This window comes from Triplophysa dalaica, chromosome 5 (genome assembly GCF_015846415.1).
Source record: "Triplophysa dalaica isolate WHDGS20190420 chromosome 5, ASM1584641v1, whole genome shotgun sequence".
Taxonomy (NCBI): Eukaryota; Metazoa; Chordata; class Actinopteri; order Cypriniformes; family Nemacheilidae; genus Triplophysa; species Triplophysa dalaica.
In genome coordinates, this window is record NC_079546.1 from 23,068,157 (window position 1) to 23,087,511 (window position 19,355).

A 19,355-nucleotide genomic window follows, 5' to 3' on the forward strand; every position below is an offset into this window, starting at 1 on the left:
ACTCTAAACACAATTCCCAAAAATGAACACACAAAATGCAAAATGCCTCACATCTCCTTCAAAATGTAACACTGCATTCAAAATACCATAAACACATGTCAGAATGAAGCATTTGCATCAAATGGCAAACACTTCTTTCATAATACTGAATAGTTTCGATATACCATGTAAACACTGTTGTTCTTAATTTAAAGGTCTTTGGTCTTTCATGGGTTTATATCTATATTTCAATACAATGTTCAACAGTGAAAGTAATCCGCTGAGAGTGGTAACAAGTACACTGTAAACACAATTGCAATGTACCAACAGAAAATATTTATTAGGCCAAAGATTACTGTTTTATACAGTAGAATTCAACAAAACCATAAACATCTGTAAACAAGCGTCTTCGTCCTCAGGATATCTTTGCCTTTCCACTCTGTACAGAATTGAAACACAGTATGTGTTCAGCATAGGAACTTCAAACAACTTACAAAACAAACTGTAGTACAGCATGATAACAAACCTCATTCATTCAATGCAGTGCAGTGAATGGATGGTTTAGAATTACAAATGTTTACGCAATACTATGTAGTCATAGGTATTTTTACTGTACATTACTTTATAGCTAAAATAGTCATTAGATAGTTCCACACCTGTTCTCATTTCTGAAGGTTCGAATGATTGACGCCACTGTAAATCGACTCAAGTTGGGCTGGACTCTCATTCCAGCCTCTCTCATGGTCAAACCGTGGTTGATCACAAGATCAACAAGTGTTGCCCTAATCTCATCAGAGATTGCTCTCCTTCCTTCTCTTCTTTGCCCTCGCCCTCTTCCTCCTCTTCCTCTTCCTTCTTTTCCTCCTCTTCCTCTTCCTTCTCTTCCTCTTCCTCCTCTTCCTCCTACTTCTCCAACTCCTCCTACTCCTCTTGCTCTCTGTCCATTGTTGGCATCCATTGTTCAAAACAGGTAATATGACCTTCGATCTATTTATAGGCCAATACTACCATCAAGCAGTGATTGGATAGTGATCAGTTAAGCAATTAGTGTTTCCACATGTGAGGAGTGTGTGTGTGACCTGGTGAATACGTGTAGAATTTTGATTGGTTGTGTTTGGAAAAGGCAAGCAAGTCACTTCCTGTTAGATTTTTGTGTTTTAGGTAGAGAATTGTGTGTAGTGTTTTGAAAAAAGTGTATTATGCAATGAACACTGAGTCAAAGGCTGAGAAATAGCTTATGGTTTTGGAGATTTGGTGTGTAGTTTTGCACTTTGAGTGAGAGGTTTCAAAAAGCATGTGACATGAAAAGATTTTGTGTGTAAGCAGTTGGAAAAAACTGTAATGCAGAGCAAGTAAAGTAAATAATCCTCAAATATGTCAAATTGAATTCACCAAGATATTAAAGTGGTCATATGGTGCGAATATGGGTTTTCTGTGTCTTTGGTGTGTTATAAGTTTTCGATGCATGTTTTAGACTCAGAAAACAACAAAAATGTATGTGTAGGAACAAAAAAAGCATTCTATCTCAAATCTAACGGTCACTAAGACCTGCCTGATCGTCCCCTGTAACCACACCTCCACAATTTGTCAGTTTGTGGTATGATTTGATTAAGACTCCCAAATGTTTACGAAATAAAGGTGGTGTACCTGTCAGCACAATTCCTTTGGAACCCGATGTATGGTTAGAAACGTAATTTCCGTCAGACGCTTGAAGTACTTAACCAATCACTACACACTTGTTAACTGGCCAATCAGAGCACACCTCGCTTTTCAGAATCAGCGCGTTTCAAAGAGGAGATATAAACATGTACGGTATGTGGAAATATAGCGTTTTTGAACCTTAAATCGTGTGTGTACATTACAATACAATCTAAAACCAACCATAATATTAATTTTATCCGTGTCATATCACCCCTTTAAGTTTAAAGAAAACATATAAGTTATTATATTATTATACTATTATTATAGTATAATTTCAGTTAAAAACTTTTATTATTTTCGTTAAATAAACTTGAATAATATATGTACATTTTAGAAAAATGAATTGTTGGATTTTTTATCGATTTTATCTTAATGATAACTTTAATGGTGCTGCTGAATCCACAAAAGATCATTAAATTAAAGGTAGGGAAATTAAATCTGGGGGTGTAGCCATACTGTGGAAAAAAGCTTAGACTCACTGGTAAAGGTGGTTAGACTGGATGTTAAGTGGTGCATTACAAAGCAGATATCAAGATAAGAAATGTATTATTTTAAATTTGTATACGCCTTCATAATGAAGATGACTATTTAAATAGACTTCTTTTATTCAAAGTTCTGTTATTTCCAGTGTGTATGTCATAGGGGACATGGATGCGGACATTTCAGACAGAAATTCATAATTTTCTAGTAATATTGTTCAGTTCAGTTCAGTCAAGATATTCATTTCATATTGTCAAGTGAAGTGTGTTTACCTGTAGATAGCTATGCCTATGATAGGATTGAAATACTACATCACGGTCGGAACATAGTATTAGTACAGCAGATGCACATGCATTGCTATTTTCTCAATGAGACAAAGATGGGTGCCAGAATATATTGTGAGAATTCTGGCCTATTGGTTTGCCCAACAGTTGATGCGAGTAAAATGGGGCAATAAGGTCTCTGCCCCTTTTGGGGTGGGTAACGGTGTGAGACAAGGAGGGATTCTGTCCCCAATTTTGTTTAATCTCTACATGGATGAGTTGTCTGAGCGTTTACATGTCTGTAAAACTGATTGTATGATTGGGAATACTTTAGTGAATCATATTATGTATGCAGATGATCTTGTGGCGTGTAGTCCTAACAGTGCTGGTCTTCAACAGCTTTTAAACGTATGTTTTGATTATGGTCTTGAATAACATTGTATATAATCCTGATAAGAGTGTGGTTATGATTTGCAGAACTAAGGAGGATAAAATTATACATAAATGTTCCAGTTTTACGTTGTCTAAGAAGAGTCTCACTGTGAATGCGAAAGTAAAATACCTTGAACATATTATCACTGAACGCATGACAGATGATGAGGATATTGAAAGGCAATGCTGTGTGATGTATATGAAGGCGGATATACTTTACATAAGTTTAGTTTCTGTTCAGATGAGGTGAAGGGTGTAATTACAGAGCATCTAGTTTACAGAAACTGCAAGTAGCTTATAATAATAATGAAGGAGACCTAGAGGGCATAGTGCAAGTGAAATGTTTGTGAGTGTAAGAATCACTTTTAAAGGACTGTTACGAAATCTTATCTATAGTTTTATCTGTCGGCTTAATGTTTCTAAAAATGAAATTATTGTGGGTTTATCAAATATAGGGGTTAGTACTACATGGTATCAGTCAAAGCTGTGGAGACACTGGTATTGCTGTATTTTGTAACTCTTTATGTTTGCGATGGACCATGTGGTTGTATATGTTGTGTATTGTCTATTGCTTTTTATTTTAATTTTGACCTTGAGTCTGTCATAAATCTTTGATGATGATGATGATGATGATGACTTCTCTGCTTGGTTTCTTTTCTCAAAATACAAGCATATATTCTATTATTGTTCATGTTAATGTTTAAATGATAATAGTTCATTCAAAGTCACCATTATAGTGAGCCATGTTTCCTTTAGTTGAGTACTGCCAAAGCCATTCACTCTTTACATTTCATCTGTTGTGTACGCCAGTATTAACATTGAGGTAAAACATCAGTGATAAAGACTTAATGTGGATTTTGTGTTTATCTGCTTCATCATTTTTAACCACTAGATGGTGACAGCATCTTATGTTACATTTACGTTTAGGCATTTGGCAGACAAAGCGACTTACATTGCTTTATCCTATACATTTTACATACGTATTTGCAATCCCCTGTGATCGAACCCACAACCTTGCGTTTTTTAACGCAATGCTCTTTCCACTGAGCCTCTTACACATCAAACAGCTCTGCTCCAATGCCACTTTATTTTTTACTTTATTTCACTTTTTTAACTCATATCTTTGGTGTTAAACATGTCATATAATGTGTTTTTTCCAGGCTGAACATTTGTTTGGACAAGTCGGTGTATTGTTCTGAGAAATGTGTTTAGTTGTCAGAAAAGGTGAAATGTTTCATGAATTGTGTTATCAATCGAGAAAAACTATAATTAGTGAATCTCTTGTGTGGTCATATGTGATTTAAAGGATAAAGGATGGGATCAAGTTTTTTTGCAGTTTTACTTCTTTTTCTTTTCTTTTTCTATGGCATCTGATAGTGGTTGGACCCAGGAAACGGTATACGTCCATTATGGTGCGTGGCGTCAGGGTTAACAAGCCGATTGGATGCCAGGCTTATTATGAATACCAATCAGCATTCATGAGGTGCTTTACATTGACTATTTATGGGTAAAATTGGGTGTGTACAGGTCGGGATTTGAGTCTGATTCACGTACACACACTTGCAGGTGATCTATGATTTATAGAGCGAAAATTGCTTACAGGTGTATATTTGCACTGTTTTATAAATCTGAATATTTGTAGGTGTACGCTATGTAGAGCTTACTAATATGAGACCCCTGGTCTCTCAAAATGTAGGCCTACACACTTACAAGGTGTTGAGTTGAAACAGGTGTCTTACATACACAGACAACATGTTGAGTAGAATTTTCTTGACAAAAGCAAGAAACAATTTTCACTCCAAAAATGAGAATTATTTTTAAAGAAGCTGTCATGTACACGATTATCTGTAGCCTTCGGTAGAAATGCTCAGGTACACGTTACTTTGATATTTCAAGTTACTTTTTTACTTGTTCTTCATTTGTTGAGCTTTTACATAACAGCTCTTTCAAAATGAACTCTTTTCTTAGTGAAAATTTTTCCTAGCTTTTTTCAATTAAATCCTGCTCACATTTATTTTCAGTGTATGTGAATCACCTGATTCAAGGAGACAAATCCAGCATAGGAAGAGAGGCCAATGAGTTAAATAATGTGTTTTATATAGAGAGATCTGAAACATTGTGTCAGGTGATCATGAACACTGTTGTGGATATATTCTCATATATGTTATTAATTTGCCATATTTGATTTGTGTGTAAAAAATGGCATTTATCAAGATGACTCGCAGTACATGGTTGACCCTGTGTGTGACACTGAGCAGTTATCAAAGATCACTTCAGAATATCACAACTAGTCAATCAAGTGCCATGTAATTAAATCTTAATAACATTTATATTTTATGCATTTGGCAGACGCTTTTATTTTTTTAAATTAGATTAGATTCACTTTATTGTCATTATGCAGAGTACAAGTACAGAGCTAATGAAATGCAGTAAGCATCTAACCAGAAGTGCAAGACTATAGTGTTTTATATACATGAAAGTGCAGAGTAAGTGAAGCTAAGATTTACAGAATGTACAGTGGAGTTGCTATATACAGTATTGAGCAGAATATAAATAGGAATGCAATGTAGAGATTGTACGTACATTATGAACAGAGCAATGTAAGAACAGTGATAATAAATACAGTTGGATGAGTGTGCAAAAGTATTGTTAAAATGTATTCTATGCAAATAACAGTAGTGCAATGATATTTTTATAGAATAGTTTACTGTGTTTTGTACCGTAACAACTTAGACAGTTTAAAGTGCTCTAGTTAGAACAGTGTGCAATCTGTGCAAAATATGAGTAGTGCAAATACATGTATGTATTATCCAAAGCGACTTACATTGCATCATACTTTAAATTTGTTTCTAAGTATGTGCAATCCATTAGACCATACCCATGACTTTCACGTTGCAAATGCCCTGCTCTTACCACCGGAAAGTATGAATTTATGTATGATGAATATGAATCCCAGCCCCTTGTTACTTCAAATTTGCGTTTAAACTTGTTTAAAACAGTGCACAGAAATACTTGCTACCCCTTCTTAATCTGCATAAGACGACAAAGTCTTACTGTTACTGAAATGTCTTAAAAATGACTGGTTTCTATGGCTGGTTACTCATTATAGGTAGTCAACATATTTTCAACAACCAAGCAGGACCCCCTTACATCTTTTAATCTTGCTGTGACTAGAACAGAGGTCCTCAAAAAGTTGCAGGTAGTTCTGATATCAAGGGAGCAGGGCTGGGTTTCCCAAAACCTTCTTAAGCTTTACCTTAAGAGTGGTAGTGATATTTCTTAAAAACGACATAGTGATACAAAGATTATGGGAATCCCGGCCCAGATGAAAACCATTGAGTCCATTTTAAAAACCTGTCGGCCTTCCGGTTTCTGTCTGCCTTGCTGCCTGCGGTTTGCCTGGGAGTGATGAGTACATTTTGTATTATTATGTTACCCAGCATGCATTGCAGCAGGAAGATTTCTTTTGTTGATTGTCAACATTGTCGAGATTTATACACAGATTTTTCATGTCTAACTGAGTCAGAAATGTAACATTTAGTAAAATTATTTCCAAATAAAACAATCTTTTAGTTTGTGGTAATGAAAAGTGGTAGATTTTGTCAAAATATGAATTATTTCAATGTAATGTTGGATTACTTTACTCACATGTTGTTATTTTAAATAAGAATTTAAAAGATATCTTAATGGAGACCCTACAGAAGTCTCTGGAGGAGAATCAAGTAAATGATGCTTTTATGATCACACTGTCACAAGATTTTATAATCACTAAACAATTTCTTCCAGGAAATATTCTCACATCTTTACAGACACAGATTCAAGTGATTTGCACTTTGAGTCAATGCAAATGCATCTAATGACAGACATTAGGAAAAACACTTACGTAATACATCACTTGTAAAGATAAGTGAATGTCTGAATTCCATTCACTTGATGGTATTAAAGAAATTAAAAGATTAAATAATCTTCAGTATATATGAGTTTAACTAGTAAACATGACAGGACTTGAACATCATAGTTTCCATGAGTGTCCTCTGAATATCATTTGTTTTTAAAACACGACGCTGTTTTTCATACATTAAAGGTCTTCGTGATCACCGTCTGTCACGCTCAATTGAGTTTTGCTCGCATCATTTAAGATGCATATTAGACACATCTGTGAGTTTGAACCCTGGTCTTCTCGACACCATTTGAGAAAAATAACTTCATCTTAAAATAAAAAAAGGTTTAAAAAACTAGCAAGCTATCAGACAATCATGTACTCAGACAAGTTTGAAAGTTGTTTTTTACTAATCTTTTAGCAGCTCACATGATTTTCTCTGATAGTTCCTGTTGAGGGATGAGTCACAATACAAGCATTGAGTGAAAATACTGAACAGCTGTGACATGACCACATGCAGTAAGAATGTTCCTTAAACCTGGCTCAGACTACACGAGTTTTAAAATCCTGACTGATTTTAAATTCTGGTTGCATTACACACATAAGGAGAATCTTGCCAGATGTTTTATGTAAAATCTTAAACCTGGCATTACATTTACATTTGAATCTCTTTTTCAAGCACTACAAAAATAGGTTTGCCCTTTGTAAACTTGCATTTATGAATGTGAAATGTCCAGAGAAGAAAAAGTTGGCGGTAAAGGTGTGTTTATAAAGAAGACTAAAGGTAACAAGTGCAAAAAACTAATTTGGAAAGTTTCATTGGAATTTTTTTTTTTTCATAATTGCACACCAAAAGACATCTTAAGACACTCAAATACAGGATAACATTAAGATTATCATACCAGAGGACGCCTTTTACGTCATCTCACCGGGAAACGGAAGTAAACAAAGCGACATCGCCGTTCATTTCACGTGATCTATTTGTCCTATTATGAAAAATGTGTATTTCCACCATAGATGAAGGAAATGCAGCGGCTATGCAACAGGTCTAGAGTGTGTTACTGTACCATTTTAACTGTAGGGCTACAACGTCGTATCCATGGTGAAAAGCAAATGTTTCTGTAGCAATTAGTAGCAAAAGATTTATACTTTAGTGTAGCAAAACTGTAGCAAGGTGTGTAACATTCAATACTGGAATTCTGAGTCTTTGTCGCTCTGAATGATTCTCTGTCTGTCAGTCCAAAGCCGCGGGAACGTATTTTGAGCAGATGGTGCTATATGATTTTTTACTAGTGCTGAAGTTATGACTGTGCTCTGGGCGAGCATCTTAAGTTTAATGTTAATAAATAAAGGAAGAAATGAATTGTCGCTGCCGAGAATACATATGAATGCCAATGTGATTATAAGATACAGCATAAAAACAAACACATAAACGCATGTTATTTGTGTGCCTATAGACAAATAACAATCTGTTGAACAAAACTACAATATATATATATATATACTGTATATACTGTATATGTGACCCTAGACAACAAAACCAGTCTTAAGTAGCACAGGAACATTTTTAGTAATCGCTAAAAATACAGGGTATGGGTAAAATCACAGATTTTTCTGTTATGCCAAAAATCATTAGAATAGTAAGTAAAGATCATGTTCAATTTACGTATTTTATAAATGTTCTACCGTAAATGTACCAGTGGATGGCCCGCTACAGTGCCATTGATTAACAACTTCAAAGTTGATTTTCTCAATATTTTGCTTTTTGTCCACCCTCAGATCACAGATTTGTATCCTAACAAATCATATATCAATAGAAAGCTTTCAGATGATGTAAAAATCTCAATTTTGAAATATTGACCCTTAAGACTGTTTTTTCCGGCCGGGGTCACATATATACATCTTTATATGCATGTTTGCGCATGTATTATACATATAATTCTTAAAAAAATGTAAATAATAAAGTGAAATGTACTTTATTTTGTCATTAGTAAGGACATTTGCAGTGGACTTCAATAGCTGAAACGTGTTTGGATAAAATAATAAATTAGAAACACACACACAATACACGATAAGACATACTCATAAAAATAGATGCTCAGTGATCAGCAGTCTGATTGATGTCGGCACTAGTGATGTGACGCTGTCGTGACAACCACACCGTCGCAGCCCTAGATGGCACAAAGGTTTTCTAACATCTTTTTAGTTTGTAACAGAGGTGAGAGCAAGTCAAATCTGAAGTCAAATCAAGTCTGTGGTTTATCTCAGGGGTTCTCATTCCTGATCCTCTGGAACCCCCTGACAGAATGTTTTAGATCTCTCCCTAGCTACCCAGATAGCAAGAGAGCAGATGAACACCATTGAATCAATGTTTATAATGGTTGATCTGTCAATATTGGAAATTGAATCAATATTACTTTTAAACCTGAAATGAATGTTGAAAAAAATATTGTGATAAAAACAGCATTACTGTGATCAGTGTTTGCTTTAGTTGGGACCTAATGTTTGAAATGATGCTAAATGAACAAATTTTATTCTTTTATCTTTGGTTTGGTTCAAGATGACATACCGCCATCTACAGCTCCTGTGTATTTATGTATCTGATCTTATGTTTGACGTCTCATATATTACTGTTATATATGGAAAAGGTGTTTGCTTCACTGTAGTGTTAAGAGAAAGGGTTCAGGTTGCAGTGATTTGGCCTCCGAGTAAAGATACAAGTTTTTGAATACTGTGTCACTTACACTATTTTCTTATTTCTCATTTAAAAATGTCAAGTTAAATCAAATAAACTATGAGTCTATTGAACATAAATTATACTGAACTTTACAGGTAATAATAAAACGTTTTTTAACTTAAGTATTTAAGTTCTTTTTCTTACAGTGTGCCTCGTGACTCTTACAGCGTTTATGACAGATGAGTCTTAGGATATTAGAATCCATAAAATAACACTTTAAATCTACCCAGACTCTCATTATTCAGGGCCATGCAAAACATGACAGGAAATGGAGAGTTCCATTCTCAGTTTCAGCATTGCTGCTTAAATGCAACAGAAGTGAGCTGATGCGTTATCAAGCCAATAACATTGAGTTACAACTTAAATATTGTTGTAAACAAATTAACACATTTTATTTAACACAGATATTTCAGTAGAAATCAAAACAATATTCATTCAAAATATCATCAGCATTATTAAACCGTGTTTTTAATTTTTGCATCTGACCTACTCCTTAGCCTGACACGCACCTCTCCAAAAATGTAACAGCACATCAATTTGCTCAGATCAACTGATGCGCTTTATAATACGCCAGTTTAACGTCAAGGGGCAGTGATAACTTTTGTGCTGAATGTAGTAGTTTTTGACTTTCATCAATTCAAACAAATATCTTCATAAATAGGCTATCTTCTTGAAAACACAATGTCACCTCTTGGATGGAATGGTGGTGAATACATTAACAGCATTTTTAAGTAAACTTACGCGACAAGTAATATAGAATAAATTCAAGTACGCTTCAAGTATGACTGAGTCAAGTCACACAAGTCACTTTATAAAGTTTTTTTATTTTAAAGTGAAGTTATTTACTTCAAACAGTGTATGGAGAAGATCAGGGTTCAAACTCACAGATGTGTCTAATATGCATCTTAAATGACGCGAGTAAAACTCAATTGAGCGTGACAGACGGTGATCACGAAGACCTTTAATGTATGAAAAACAGCGTTGTGTTTTAAAAACAAATGATATGCAGAGGACACTAATGGAAACTATGATGTTCAAGTCCTGTCATGTTTACTAGTTAAACTCATATATACTGAAGATTATTTAACATTTTATTTTCTTTATTACCATCAAGTAAACGGAATTCAGACATTTGTTGAACAATGCAAATAATGTTATTCATTTGCATTGACTCAAAATGGCTTCTGTGTCTGTAAAGATGTGAGATTATTTCTAGTGAGAGTGTTTAGGGATTATAAAATCTTGTTTATCAAAAGTGTGATGATAAGAGCATCATTTATTTGATTCTCTTCATAAGACTCCTGTACGGTCTCCAGTGAGAGATTATTATCTGACTAAGATGATCTACATTAAAACAATCAATATTTGGACAAAATCTATACATTTTATTCCTCCTGGAAAGAGAAAGTCTTGTGTTATGTTACGTGGTTTCATGACACAGGAAACAGACTTCAGTCAGATCTGTGTGTCTCTCCTTCAGACTACAGAACCTTGTGACAATAATTGTGTGTTGAACTTTGATATTGGTTTTATGTGATCTAATAGTATAGAAAGTCATGAAGTTCAATTTATTTCAACCTCCACCTCCAATTTTCATCCCTGCTTAAAACCACATGAAGTACATGATTTTAATACCCAGAAACACATGTATGTACACAGACACACACCTGGGCCAATCCTAGAGTTTCCATGCAAACAAGATCCAAATGGAAATCAGTCTCAGGATCTCCGAAAACAGGTTTTGCATTTAGGTGAATGCACACATTTGTGTAGGACACTAAAGCTGAAATGTTGAGACTGAACAAGCAAAGACAGTCTGATGTTCACTCCTGAGTGTTGTTGAAGGTAAACTTGTGTTTTCTTCTTATAATTCAAACCAGTCACTTCACTTTGAGTCACTTTGTTCATTTTAAAGTGTTTGTTATGATTCAATAAGATATTTTCATCGTTTCAGATTCATTTCATACTTGTGAAGCCATCAGCAATGGAAAAACTCATTCATGTGCTGCTGTTCTCAGGTCAGTGTGACACTTTTCATCTTAATGTTAAATGTTTGAATTTATGTTTGTTCAATAACAAAACTAATTGAACTTTAAAAGGTTTAAATCAAAATAAATACAAATATGAAATGAATAAACTTTAAAACACAGGTTGATTGATGCCATGTGTGCATTTTTTATCAGTTTGTCAAATGCAGATGTGTGTTTGTCTTAAAGGGCGTTTAAAATGACATACGATAAAATAATTATTTCATTATTAATAATTGTTCATATGTTCAAAATTGGTTCAAATGTGATGTTTTTCAGACTCATTTCAGTTTTTCACATGGATATTAATCAATTTAATGAGGCGGTTTGAAATAAATTGTGTTAAATGATCTGAATGCAGAAAGACTTTTAATTGTTTATTTATTTTAATAATGTTATTAACATTTAATCAGCATCACTTTCACAACCGCTACTAATGTTGAAAAATATTGAAATTTCATTGAATCACCTTTATTGTGATCAGAGTTTGCTTTACTTGAGCTCTTGACTCTTGTGGTTTAATGTTGAGTTTATTTCTGCTATTGTAACAGTGTGTTAAGATGAATGTGTTGTGGTTTAAACACAATGAGATCAGATGATGACGTCTAAGTGATGATGCACATTGTCTGAATGTCTATTAATGTGTAACTTTTGTCCTGTGATGTCTGTGATACTACAACATGAGGCTAAAGCAGTTTAATGGCTGTGATATTTTCATTAGAATCAACACACATATTCACAAACTGTTATGTAACAACTAAATTGATTAAACACACAAAGCCTTCAGGAATTAACATATCACATTGTGTGCGGCTGTGTTTCTATCACTACACACATGATGAAACATGAGCCTCTCGAGTGGACCTTGATGATGAGATGTGATTTTTGCTTTTGTCTTAGTTTTCATATATAATGACAAAAGACTTTTAACTTGACAATATATTGTGTTGATTTGAGCAGTCAGGCAGATGTATATGGAGCTGGTTTACACCTGTGTTCTCATGATGTGAGCACCACTGACATCTGCTTCAGGTGAATCTGGTCTATTAGAGTCTGTCTCTCTTATAGTCACTCCAGAGAGGAGGAGGGTGTCAGTGTGTTAAACCTTGTGCTGGTTTTGTGTTACAGCAGATGTTTTGTTCATAGTCAGTTTGAGCAAATGTGTATCTAGAAGCCTGGATGTACAGTTATGTGATTCCTTTTTTAGTCTTTTATTCAAGTTATAACTTATGAACTTGTGACCTCAAACCTCAAACCTCTTCATATGCCTTAATAAAACTCCTTATGTGAATTATCTTGTGTTTCATCTGAGTCTTCCCATCACCTCTCTTGACTCAGTGTCATACTTTATCACATTATTATTTCTTCTGTCTTTCTCAATATTAAATTATGATACAATTTGTTTGGGGATAACATAGTGCTTGCTTTTTAGAGGATGTTTTAATAAAGTGTGTTAAAAGTCTCTCTCTCTCTCTCAAGATTCAAGATTCAAGATTCAAAGGAGCTTTATTGGCATGATAAAAGAAAATGTACATTGCCAAAGCACAAGATTAAATATAAACATGCAGAGTTACAGATTAGGATAAAAAATAAAATAAGATAGAATAAAATTAAAACTCTATAAGTAAAATATATATATATATATATATATATATACATCTCAATATAAACAGAAAAAGAGTTGTATTCAAAGTTCTCAATGAGGGTGCCAGTGTCAGTGTGTGTGTGTTGTCCTGTCAGTGTTATTTTGTGTTGTGCTGGTTGTTCTTTGGTCATGGCAGGACTTGACATATCTTGCAGCCAGATTTGAGCTTCTTGACTTTTCTCCCAGTATGTATGAGATCTTGTCCTTTTGTTGAAACTGGTCAAAGTCTTTGTGTAAGTTTGTAAACTGGGGGAAGAATGTTTCTCTGATGTGTGTGTAGTTGGGACAGGAGAGGAGAAAGTGCAGCTCTGTTTCCACTTGATTGTGTGTGCAGTGTGGACACAGTCGCTCTTCTCTCGGTGTCCATGTGTGTCTGTGTCTGCCCGTCTCTACAGTGAGCTGGTGATCACTGAGTCTGTACATGCTCAACACTTTTCTTAGTTTAGGGTCTGATACGCTTGTGAGCTATTCTGACACTTTATATTCTCTCTTTAGTGACAGAGAGCATTCCAGTTTACTTTACTGAGCTGTTGCTTCTGTCCAGTGCTTGAGATATTTCTCTTTTTGTGTTTTGATCATTTGGTTTAGTCTGGCTGGGGTTTGGGGTTGGCTCGGGCATGTTTGGGGTTGTAGAGTTAGTTGTGAGATCAGTTGGATGAAGGGGTTTCTCTCTGGGCTCAGCTCTTGATGACTTAAGGCTTTGTGATGGAGTGTGTCTGTGTCGCTGTTCTTAAGGTGTGTGTAGAATTTTAAAGCTCTTTTTTGTATTTTAATGATTAGAGGATACAGTCCTAATTCTGCTCTGCAGGCGTTGTTTGGAGTTTTTCTCTGTACCCGTAGAATGTTTTTACACATTTCTGTTTGCAAAGTCTCTATTGGGTGTTTGTACCATCTGCTGAACTCTTGGTGGGCGAGAGGACCCCAAACCTCACTTCTATACAGCGCGATTGGTTCTATAATTGATTGTATTATTTTCAGCCAGATTACGGTTTGGATGTCAATTTTGATATTCTTTTTGATTTGCGTAAAAGGCTCTTCGTGCCTTGTCTCTCAGGTCATTCACAGCCTTATTTAAGTTGCCGGTGTTACTAATGTTTGTACCGAGATATGTGTAGTTCTTGGTGTGTTCTAGGGGCACGTTGTTTAGTTTGAAACGGTGATGTTGGTTTTGGCTACTGGGCTTTTTTTGGAATATCATAACTCGAGTCTTCTTAAGGTTAACCGATAGGGCCCATGTTTAGCAGAAAGTGTGCAGGGTGTCCAGATGTTGCTGTAGACCCTCTTTTGTGGGTGACAGCAGCACCAGATCGTCTGCAAACAGGAGGCATTTCACTTGGGTGTCTTGTAAGGTCGGGCCGGGTGCTGGTGACTGTTCTAGAGCTCCAGCTAATTCATTGATGTAAATGTTAAATAGTGTAGGACTTAGACTACAGCCCTCTGTGTCTGTGTGCTTGTTGCCAATTTTATCTGCAAATGTGTTATTGGTGTACATTGATTTGATGATGTCGTAGGTTTTTCCTCCGATGCCACATTGAATCAACAGAAGAAAAAGTCGCTCATGCAAGATTGAGTCAAAAGCTTTTTTGAAGTCAACAAAGCATGAGTAGAGCTTTCTTTTATTTTGGTTTGTTTCTTTGTCAATTAAGGTACGAAGAGTGTATATATGGTCGGATGTGCGGTATTTGGGTTGGAAACCAATTTGGCATTTTCTCAGGATGTTTTGGTTGTTTAGAAATTGGAAAAGTCTGCCGTTAAGAATGCTACAGAGGAGTTTGCCTAGGTTACTGTTTACACATATTCCGCGGTAATTATTAGGGTCGAATTTGTCTCCACTTTTATGGATTGGAGTTATGGGACCTTGGTTCCAGATTGTGGGAAAAATACCTGTACTTAAGATGATATTAAACAGTTTGAGGATGGCGAGTGTAAGTTTTTGGTCTGCGTGTTTAATCATCTCGTTTAGGATACCGTCGATACCACTTGCTTTTTGGGATTTAAGTTTTGGTATATTTTGGCCTACACACAAAAAACAAATGGTGCTACATAGCACTAAAAGTGGTTGTTTGGCTCGTAATCACAGGGGAACCATTTTTAGTGCTATATAGCACCTATTTTAAAAGGTGCTATATGGCACCTTTGTCAAATGGTGCTATATAGAACCATTTAAGGTGCCATATAGCACTTTATAACTTAATGGTTTATATGGTGCTCAAAAGAAACAACAATGGTTCTCTGGATCATAATCATAGGAGAACTTATTTTAGTACTATATGGCACCTACTTAAAGAAGCTTTATAGCACGTTTATCAAAAGGTGCTATGTAGAACCATAAAAAGGTGTTATGTATTGTTTAAATTGATCTAGGATGGCTCATTAATAAATGACACTTATTAAAAAAATGAATATTTAATCGTACAACATAAAACACCATAGATTTAAAAACCTTTAAATTTATGTATTTAAGCAGCAAATACAATAAATGATGACAAGTAAGGGAATAAATATATGCAATAGAACATTTGAATAGAACTACTCTTTTATATCCATACAAATTGATACAACAATGTTTATACACACATACTGTAACCCTGTAAACTCTTTTTCGCCTACTGGCTTGAGGCTACATTAGCTCTTAATTTGAAAAATCGAAATTCTTTTTAATTAGCCACAGATACTACCATAGACAAGTTGTGCGTCTTGAATTCTTTTGAACAATAAATAAATGAGTAAAATGTCAAGACATGTATCATACAAAACCAGTTGCAAACAGACATATACATGGAAACTTGAACTAGAACTGGAAGAAGCCAAAAGATACAGAAAGAAATAATATTGTCCCCTAAATCTACTCACAGATTGAGTTGTACACCCTTTTTACGGTCAGGAAGTCCAGCTGGATCCTTCAATTTCAAAACAACACACTCCAAAAAGATCATTGTCTTTTTAGTCCTTTAGGATACTCAACTCAACTTTATTTATATAGCGCTTTTTACAATTTTCATTGTTACAAAGCAGCTGTACATGAGACACATTGAATACAAGTATGAATTCGAAAGCAGCCCCCCGGCCAGGCAGATAGTGCAAAACAATATTCAAACGATGGTGAGGAACCCAAAACTCCCATCGAGAAAAAAAACCTCAGGGGAACCCAGGCCCAACCAGGGGATTCCAGTTCCCCTCTGGCAAAAGCTGCTGCCTCTGCACAAGCTCAACAGTGCTTGCACAACAAGGCTTAATAAAATATAAAAATTAAGGATTTAAGATTATCATTAACAATCTAATAGCATTTTAAATGTTGTAGGAAAAACAAAGTTGTCGCGTCCTTTATCCAGCTCTATCCTCTTAGCTCTTTTCAGTTTACCGCTTCCCATTCTCAGCTCTGCCATCAGGTCTGGGCATGAACTGCATCCTGCGGTAACCTTGGAACAAAGAGACAAGACTGGCTGAGTGTAGAGTACTGTTATAGAATATTCCAAATAATATTCCAAAGTTTAGGCGCTAGATAAGAAAAGGATCTACCACCTGCACTCGATTTTGAAGTTCTAGGTATTACCAACTGACAGGACGCCTGAATGCGTAATGTACGTGGAGGTCTGTAATACAATAGAAGTTCATTCAAATACTGCGGCGCTAGACCATGTAGGGCTTTATAGGTAATAAGCAAGATCTTAAAGTTAATGCGATGCTTTATAGGTAACCAGTGCAAGGTTGACAGAACCGGGGTTATATGCTCATACTTTTTTGTACGTGTAAGAACTCGAGCTGCCGCGTTTTGAACCAGTTGCAGTTTTTGTAATAGGCCCGCAGGGCAACCACCTAGAAGTGCATTACAGTAATCTAGTCTTGATGTCATGAATGCATGAATTAATTTCTCTGCATCTGACAGTGACAGCATATGACGTAATTTAGATATATTCTTAAAATGGAAAAATGCAATTTTACAGGTGTTGGCGACATGGCTTTCAAATGACAGAGTACTATCGAATACAACACCAAGATTCTTAGCTGATGACGAGGATTTTATGGAGCATCCGTCAATCATTAAGCAGTATTCTTGGTTGTTTCGCATAGCAGTTTTCGGTCCAGTAAGTATCACTTTTTTTTTGTCCGAGTTTAGTAGTAAAAAATTGTTACTCATCCACATTTTTAAGTCAGCTATGCAAACCCTTTATTCGATGGAACTGCTGGGTTTCATGAGGCTTCGCGGAAATATAAAGTTGAGTATCATCAGCATAACAGTGAAAGCTAATTCCATGTCGCTTTATTATATCTCCTAGAGGTAGAACGTATAAAGCGAAGAGCACACAGGATACTGGATTCCAAATGCAAAACACACACAGGAGGAGGCCCAGTACCATCGAGATGTCCTCACTTTCCTCTGTAATTAAATGGCCATCCAACACTAGAACAATGTGGTCATACTGCATGGGATGGCCTTCCCTGCAGCCCTTAAGCAGCATTTTGGGTGTTGGGATTTCTAAAGGGCTGGTCTGAGTATATCCCTATGGAAGATGGGATATAATAGCATTAACCTTCTTCTCATATTTATTTGAAAGACAAACATAAGTTAAGTTAAATTAATTAGGGTTCGAGCCTGAAGGGCTAGAAACCTATTGTATTTGTAGGATTTTTCTTATTAGGGTTCAAGCTTATTAGGGTTCGAGCGTCAAAACTACACATTTTGAGTACACGCAGTGTATGTTTTTGAATAGTTTGACTACATGTAAAACCCTTTTTAGAATGTACTTAAAGTGATTTTGAAGAATGTTTTTAACTGGCACCCATTCACTTGCATTGGTTTTGCGTCTGTGCAATAGAAGTGAATGAGTGGTACTGCTGTTTGATTACTAACATTTTTCTAAATATGAAGAGTTTGGTTGCAAAACACTAAAAATCATGTATAAATCAAACTGCAGTTGGTTAGTTTTGGATTTATGGATTTATACAGTTTTGAAACTAAACTATTCATATGTTATTTTGTGTTCTACAGAAGAAAGAACAGCATACATGTGTGATAAAAACAATTTGGGGGTGTGATCTATAATTTTTACACTTATAAAAATACAGCACCCTTTATCTTAAAACATTTGTTATTTATTTATACAATTGAATTCACCATATTTTGATAATCAATATAGCAAGGAAACAATGTTAATACAAATTAAAACTTACATATCCTGAACCAATACTTTCTCTAAGGAATGGGTAGTCCGTGATCAAAGTAGACAGAAGGTCAATATACTGAAGATGAGTTGGGTACCTAACAGAAAAATCAGAAACAGAAAAGCAAACTGGTGTTAGTGTACACACAACTGTGCTACCACCCAAAACAAAAGGAAAAATGTCAGATTTTTATTTGTTACATTATGACCCTCTTGGTTATGTACTTCTTAAAATAATTATGTATTGATGTATGATATTGATTGCAGTCCAAAACGTTTTCATCAAACTAGAAAGACACACGTAGTGGCATCTTACATTGTATTCATACTAAGTTGGTCAAACAGAGTTTAAATCAATAGAGTCCGCAGTTTTGTTTAACTAGCACTTTTCAGATCAGAAGAAGAATCTCTTCTTTCTATGGCCATCCTCAGCAACGCTGGAATCATTAAAGAGGAATATGGATCAGACTGAGCTTGACTGGGGAGATTAGTGCTTTCTGAAGGGTGCTCTCTATGGAGAAAGAAATAAATAGAGAAATGGCCATCAAAAATAGAATAAAAATAAATTTAGCAAATTAACAGTTAGCAAAACATTTGTACACAATGTAACAGAGTGGACACAATGTTGTGTGTTGATGGGGTACCACTCTGATTACCTCCTCATTGGTGGGCTTTTAAGTATTTCCAACTGGGCCAAAAACAGAGTCTGCTTGCAAATTACTGGAAAAAGCCTCTCAGACATCCTCTCTGAAATAACAGCAAACTTGAACAGAAGTCCAACTCTTGAAGACTCTCATAGTCTAAAGATAAAGATAAAATAAAGGTGAATGTTAGCCTATAACATTATCTGCTATTATGCCTACACGAAAACCTGAATTACTCATATCTGCTAGAACAATAGTTTAACACAATTTGAACTGAACAGCTACTGTAATTCAGTTAAATGAACACAAGGCCATTAAAAATCTTATATCCAATTCATTAACACTTAAACAACAGTATTGCTTACTGTAAATACAGATATAAAAACATATATACGTCATTAAGAA

The 19,355-nt window shown here is 35.3% G+C and overlaps 2 protein-coding genes across 2 annotated transcripts in view; one reads left to right on the top strand and one right to left on the bottom strand.

Annotated features, from left to right (window-relative positions):
• The window catches only part of LOC130421317 (uncharacterized), a 792,526-nt gene that overhangs the window by 654,972 nt on the left and 118,199 nt on the right, over positions 1-19,355 (bottom strand). The gene's annotated exons all lie outside the window — the stretch shown is intronic.
• Positions 1-19,355, top strand: part of LOC130421318 (histone H4-like) — a 366,115-nt gene that overhangs the window by 222,823 nt on the left and 123,937 nt on the right. The window contains exon 3 of the mRNA XM_056749139.1: positions 12,457-12,469. Within this exon, the coding sequence (XP_056605117.1) occupies positions 12,457-12,469 (13 nt within the window). The remainder of the gene's footprint in view (positions 1-12,456; positions 12,470-19,355) is intronic.